This window comes from Lytechinus variegatus, chromosome 17 (assembly GCF_018143015.1).
Source record: "Lytechinus variegatus isolate NC3 chromosome 17, Lvar_3.0, whole genome shotgun sequence".
Taxonomy (NCBI): domain Eukaryota; kingdom Metazoa; phylum Echinodermata; class Echinoidea; order Temnopleuroida; family Toxopneustidae; genus Lytechinus; species Lytechinus variegatus.
The window spans coordinates 29,511,513-29,518,439 of NC_054756.1; the positions used below are offsets into that span (position 1 = coordinate 29,511,513).

Below are 6,927 nucleotides of genomic sequence, written 5' to 3' on the forward strand. Positions count from 1 at the left end.
CCAATGTATCAGTCCTCTCTCTTTTCACCTTCTCCTATTAACTCTGGTGATGTATTGTATGTACAGTACCACATGCAATTGGGCATTTAAATGCAAGTTTTATTCAGACTAAAACCTTTGTGAAACACCCCCCTGATCATCACACCGATCCAAGCCTTATCACCATGTTACAAACCTTATGATAAACGGTTACACCATTGAAACACCCTCTGTCAATCCTTGAGTATGTTTAAAGTGATTGGTTAACATTGGTTTGACTTTCAAAAATCTGAGCTAGAAGGTCACACTTGTCACCTGTGTCTGTGATATGTTACAAAAATGAAGCCCAGAAAAAATTGCATTCGAAAATAATTTAGTACTTCAAAAATTGAAATATAAAGTGACCGGAAACACCATCTTAATTTCATCCCATACACTTATGTGTACTATTTAGGCATCTATAAGACAACTATTTACAAAATCGGTGTTTGCCTTGTAGTGTTAGCTTTTCATTCTCAATAATGGTTGTTTTCAGGGTTTATTAGTTCTAATACATGCACTTGTACACATGTTTCATCTTGGTTTGAGAATTTTTTAAATTGGCTGCTCACAAAGTTAAACAATACCTTTAACCTAGTTTGATGGTTGATAACTTCCAATTTGTCCTTACAAATTCAGGTATTGCTGACTATACACACAAGAGAGATGGTATACAGTGGTGCTCAGAAGTAATTGTGAACCCCACCAGAAAAATTAAGATATTTTATTATTATTATTTTATTCTGCATGATCAAACATATAAACAAAATATACAAACAATACAATGAGGAGTGTTACATGGATGCTTGGAAAAGAAAAAGATTAACTTAATAACTATAACCCAAAGGTCTTCCTTTCCAATCCATGAGAGTTTACAGAAAGAGCATCCACGTAATACAAAATAGTAAAATACAGCTATATAGTTGTTGAAGATTACAACACATTAGAATCAAACATAGAATCAAGACTCAAGAAAAGGGGGAAAAAAAGAAAGTTACCCTGGGTACAAGTACAGGGCTCACAGCAACAATAAAAAAGGATGTAACGCGAGTCCGTACCCAGATTGACACAATCTGGATGGAGAGGGCCCTGCGCAATCAAATGATTCGCGTGTGGTTTTTCTTTTTGATCTAGCATTTTAAGTGTTCAAGTTGGCCATGCTTATTACATTCAATTAAGTTTGTTTCTTTGGGCTCATCAAAAATCAAAGTGTTGTCAACAATCGGCATGAAGGAGTGCATTTTGTGGTGGGGCTCACAGACCGTTGAGCACAACTGTACCTCTCATTTCATAAGAAGCAAATTTGTCAATTTTTGACAAGTTAAGTCATCCCTATAAAAACTGAACATCATCCAAAGTCCATGATCAATGATAAGTCTGTCATAGGCAGTCTATGAATACAATCCGTTATATTTCTTGAAGACCAAAACTCCAGAAGGATGAAGGTTTGCCGTTGGCGTCTCTGTCCCTCTTGACAAATGATGTAAAAGATGAGACACAATTACCAATGAAGAAATCTGATTGGCCAAGAATAATGAGGTCAATCTGGGGTATGTCAGGATCAAGATGATGAACTTTGACCTGTGAAAAAGGATAAAGACTGAAATAATTATTTCAATCTCTAAATTTGTGTAAATTATATGCCGCATTTATTCTGTGTGTTTTTTATATCATTTTTATTTTGACGTGCATTTTCTCAGTAAAATCGAAGGGATGAGATTAAAAAGGTATTTTAAAAAGGCAAATGGATAATTCAGGAAACCGTACTTTTAGGGATGGATCTGGGACTCGTTTCATAAATAACAAATTTACAATAACAGTTAAAGGCTACTGAAATCATTCGATTTGATTGGCTGATAGTAAACGTGTTATAGAAATTTTGAATTTGCTACTTAAACAAATCTGTATGAAACGGGACCCTGCTTTCTAATTATTCAATATTATATGTAAGGGTAATCTGGATGGCACCAATTTTGCAAGTGGGGGTTGTAAGATGGCTCAAAGTTGAGCTTTATACAATAATGAAATGTATAGTTACACACTGCAACCCTCTGTTTTGCATACTAGTACTTCTTTCCTGTTCTTCTCAATTCTTATTATCATAGGGGTGCAAGTCCCCCACCCCCACACACACCATAGAAACGCCTTATATCTTTCTACATACACCAACCTCATCTCCAAAGAGTTTTTGTAGTTCCTTCTGATAGGATAGTTTATCAGTAGCGATGAAGACATGCCTCGTCTTGAACTTCTCCACGGCCGCTCTGGTTTCTTCAAGTATCAGCTCTTTGGTAGGATAACACATTGCCATGGTAACCGGGTCCTTTGTGATGTCACGGCACTGGGATGATGCCATTCCGATACCCATCCCTTCTACTTTCTTGCATCCTATCTCCTGAAGGGAGGCAACAATTCATTCCATGGGTACATTTCATGGGCAAGTATTCAGTGATTTTAAATGACTGTTTGTTATAAGCTACCAAAGTCCTTGCATCTGATTGGCTCATAATACACTTGTCACTGAAGATCACTGGCTGTTATGTTCATGAAACCCTCCCATGGTCAAAGCTTTGGGGTTTGGGTTTAATTCACACAATCTTAAACTAGAACGAGAGACTTTTTTTATAATTCATTCATTTGCATGTTTTCAATAGGTTGGATTATAGTACTACTACTACTACTACTACTACTAGGCCCTACTACTAATATAACTACTACTATTACTACTACTACTACTACTACTACTACTACTATACTACTGCTACTTCTACTACTACTACTACTACCACTATACTACTACTACTATACTACTACTACTACAACTATTCTATTCTACCACTACTACCACTACTACTACTACTACTATACTTCTACTACTACTAATACCACTACTACTACTACTACTACTACTATTACTACTACTACTACTACTACTACTACTACTACTTCTACCACTACTACTACCACTACTACTACTACTACTACTACTACTACTACTACTACCACTACTACTACTACTACTACTACTACTACTACTACTACTACTACTACTACTACTACTACTACTACTACTACTACAACTACTACTCCTCCTACTACTACTACTACTACTACTACTACTACTACTACTACTACTACTACTACTACTACTACTACTATGCTACCACTACTACAAATATTGACTACTACTTGTAGTAGTGCTACTACTACTTGAAATAGTAGTAGTAGTACGATAATACTATAATATTGCTACTAATATTCTTATTCATTTCTAATATTCTAATAACTCCATACCGGGTCTACTGTTACTACTTCCATTATAATGATTCTAAAAAATGCTACTTCTTCAACTTTTGCCATTTCATAATTTATGAAGTTTTTATTAACTCACCCAATCTTGGCCTGTTCTAAGATGAATACCTATAAATGGTTCACCATGGAAAAGGTGATCCATGTGATGTAGTGCCATGCCAAATATTGTTAAGTTCCACTTGAAATATCTCTGTATGATACGATTGCCTGCTAACATAGGGAAGGGAGCCAGTGGCCATGTCATCATCACAACTGGGTGATCGTCTGATGGTAAACTGAAAAGAAATTTGTCATCAGTCAGTAAAGAAATTTGTCATCAGTCAGTAAAGAAATTTGTCATCAGTCAGTAAAAGAAGCAGTAGTATAGGTAATAAAAGTAGCAGTGGCAGTAGAAGTAGTAGTAGTATAGTAGTAGTGGTGGTAGTAGTAGTCGTATTTGAAGTATAGTAGTAGTAGTAGTAGTAGTAGTAGTAGTAGTAGTAGTAGTAGTAGTAGTAGTAGTAGTAGTAGTAGTAGTAGTAGTAGTAGTAGTAGTAGTAGTAGTGTTGTAGTAGTAGTAGTAGTAGTAATAGTAGTAGTAGCAGTATAGTAGTAGTAGTAGTAGTAGTAGTAGTAGTAGTAGTAGTAGTAGTGTCGTAGTAGTAGTAGCAGTATAGTAGTAGTAGTAGTAGTAGTAGTAGTAGTAGTAGTAGTAGTAGTAGTAGTAGTAGTAGTAGTGTCGTAGTAGTAGTAGCAGTATAGTAGTAGTAGTAGTAGTAGTAGTAGTAGTAGTAGTAGTAGTAGTAGTAGTAGTAGTAGTAGTAGTAGTAGTAGTAGTAGTAGAAGTATAGTAGAAGTAGTGTAGTAGTAGTAGTAGTAGTAGTAGTAGTAGTAGTAGTAGTAGTAGTAGTAGTAGTAGTAGTAGTAGTAGTAGTAGTAGTAGTAGCAGTATAGTAGTAGTAGTAGTAGTAGTAGTAGTAGTAGTAGTAGCAGTATAGTAGTAGTAGTAGATCCAACACAGCTACCACCCTCCCCCCCCCCCCCTGTCTCTGTCTGCCCATTTCTGTCTGTCTCCCCCCCCCCCTCCCTCTCTCACTCTCGTTTTCTTTATGTGTCTCTCTAAAATTCATATTTGACTACTTACTTTCTTACACCCCAATTCCTGACAGCGCCCATGTTGTTTTCATCTGTGATATCGGCATGATCCTTATTACAATGCAGTGCATATTCATCTACAAAAGTGATGTTATAGACATTCCACAATCCGACAGATATGTGTTCTGAAAGATAAGTAATCAAAAGTTTCCTTAACAAGCTTCTTTTTATTCCTTATATAGCATAAAAAAAAATTTCACCACAATTTTGCTCGTGAAATTTATCCTATATTTTACATACCTTTGTCCAGGAATCTGCATTGGTTTCGTCATTTCAGAATAATTAACTACCGATAATAATAATTGAAGAATGTTTTTTTTTTTCATTGTGTATTCGAATTCTCCAATAGTCCTGCAGGGGCTGCGGAACGGTTTTCAAAGTGGGGGGGGGGGTTGAACATGCAAAAAATCACAATCATAATATGGTAATTTTTACGTTTTTGGAAAAAGTGGGGGCTGAAGCCCCCCAAACCCCCCACCCCGGTTTCCGCGGCCCCTGTCATGGAATTCAATTCAAGATTTGTTGATGTCATCGATAGAGATGAGGGGCATTAAAAATATGGATTGTGGGTATACATCTAAGTACATAAAAAAATTTGCGACACATGAATTCTTAAAAATTACAAGAAATCTATGTTGTTCAATTTCAATGCCATATCATATTTGTTTACGTAAAACAATACCATTCTTCAACTTAATTCATGATGACCCATTTGTTGAATTATAGTAAGGTAAGCCAATATGGCGGCCGCGCAAAGGAGGCAAAGGCATCACTAAAGAAACTGAAAAAGCCGGCAACGAAAAGAGAGAGAAGAAAAAGGGACACCAAATAAGACCATACCCCCCCCAAAAAAAAAACGGGGGAGTATTGGAAATAAAGAACCGGGTCTTAAAAAATTATAAAAATATAATTATACTACCAATTTCCTATTGAGAAATAGATATTGTCACAATTACGTCGATTTATTCCCCTCCCCCATGCCCCTTATAGAGCCCGTGATTATACCAACCACTGGTTATCAATCCGCAAGTTTTCATTCCAGGGAAACTGCAGCAGTAACCGACCCTTCTATTTTCCGGCCAGTAGATTGGCGCCAGTTCTGACATGAACCTTTCCATTGTGATGATACGAGGATAGAAATCCCGAATGTGTTCCACTTGGAACCAGTTACTGAACGGGACAGGCCCCTAGAATAAATAATCAATATAATTCAATTCTTAAATGAAATTTGTTTCATTTATTTTAAAATTGCAAATTGTTATAAATTATTACAGCAATTGACATTGTAGCGCTCTTAAATTTTTCGGGGTCCAAATGTTCATGGAAGGAGCTGTAAACCTTTGATATTGTATAATAACAACTATTCAGCGAATAACAATAATGATGATAGTGATAAAAATTATTATTATCATAATAGCAATAATCATAATGATTATAATAATGATGACAATGATAAGGAGAAGAAGAAAAGCAGGAAAAATTAGGAACCTTACATGTTTAGTGAGGAAAGGTGGCAGTATTATCGTTCTATCCATAGCTTTGCCGTATACCAGTGATCCAATATACTGTTCAACCTGATTACCAAACCTTCCTGAAATGAGATCGAATAATTAAAATATAAATCTGAAGTCACCACATCCATGACGTAGAGAGGATTGCTTCAAATATACCATTATTTGGGGGGTCAAAAACAAGATGCAATCAGATTTTAACCTATAAGTTGTTTAAAGCAGTAGTTGCACAAATGAACAGGCCAATTGCAGTATAAAATGAATTAAAGAAAATAAATGAACAATAACAAAGGAATGATGAATAAGGTATAATTTTCAACCAATTTTGGGGTCGGTTAAAGAATTTGGATTCCTCTAAAAATAATCTGTATGTTCGGAAAAGCCATTGGTGGGACACCTCATGCATGGTTATCTGTATCGCTCTCTGATGTTTGGTAAATATAGGCTTGTGCATCATTTGTTTTTTTTATTGTGGTTACATCAGCATTTGAATATAAACCCCTCAAAAAAAGTTTTGCAACTCAATTTGGGGGATGATATCTTTTTAATTAATGAAGTATTAAAGATGAAACTGGTATCATTGCAAAGCTGAATTATTCCTCTTTACAATGACATGCCATTTGCTGTGATTATGTAATCATGGAATATGCAATTACCCTGAACATTGAGAAAAGTCAGAAGTGAAATGTTGCAAAATGCATTGATTTCTAACAAGAGTCTCCATTTCTATAGAATTTCTACCATGCAGGTGACAGTGAATGCACTCGGTCCATCCTCGAAACAATTGGAAACGACGCATTTTGCAACATTTCATTTCTAACATTGCTGCGTATTATCATGCCTGTGTATTTCATGATAACACTAGCATTACAAATGACACATGATTGTAAAGAAGAATAATCATGCTTTCTACAGATATCACTTTTACACATGATGATTGCACTTTAAGAAA

At 35.6% G+C, this 6,927-nt stretch overlaps 1 protein-coding gene across 2 annotated transcripts in view; it reads right to left on the reverse strand.

Moving 5' to 3' along the window:
* Window positions 1–548: 548 nt before the first annotated feature.
* LOC121431455 (GDP-fucose protein O-fucosyltransferase 1-like) overlaps window positions 549–6,927 on the reverse strand; it is a 7,691-nt gene continuing 1,312 nt past the window's right edge. For both annotated transcript variants that reach the window (XM_041629033.1, XM_041629032.1), the window contains exons 3-8: window positions 5,958–6,055; window positions 5,474–5,651; window positions 4,454–4,589; window positions 3,410–3,605; window positions 2,189–2,413; window positions 549–1,599 (exon numbers count right to left, since the gene is read on the reverse strand). In XM_041629033.1, coding sequence (XP_041484967.1) covers window positions 1,426–1,599; window positions 2,189–2,413; window positions 3,410–3,605; window positions 4,454–4,589; window positions 5,474–5,651; window positions 5,958–6,055 — 1,007 coding nt within the window. In that variant the 3' untranslated portion in view covers window positions 549–1,425. The remainder of the gene's footprint in view (window positions 1,600–2,188; window positions 2,414–3,409; window positions 3,606–4,453; window positions 4,590–5,473; window positions 5,652–5,957; window positions 6,056–6,927) is intronic.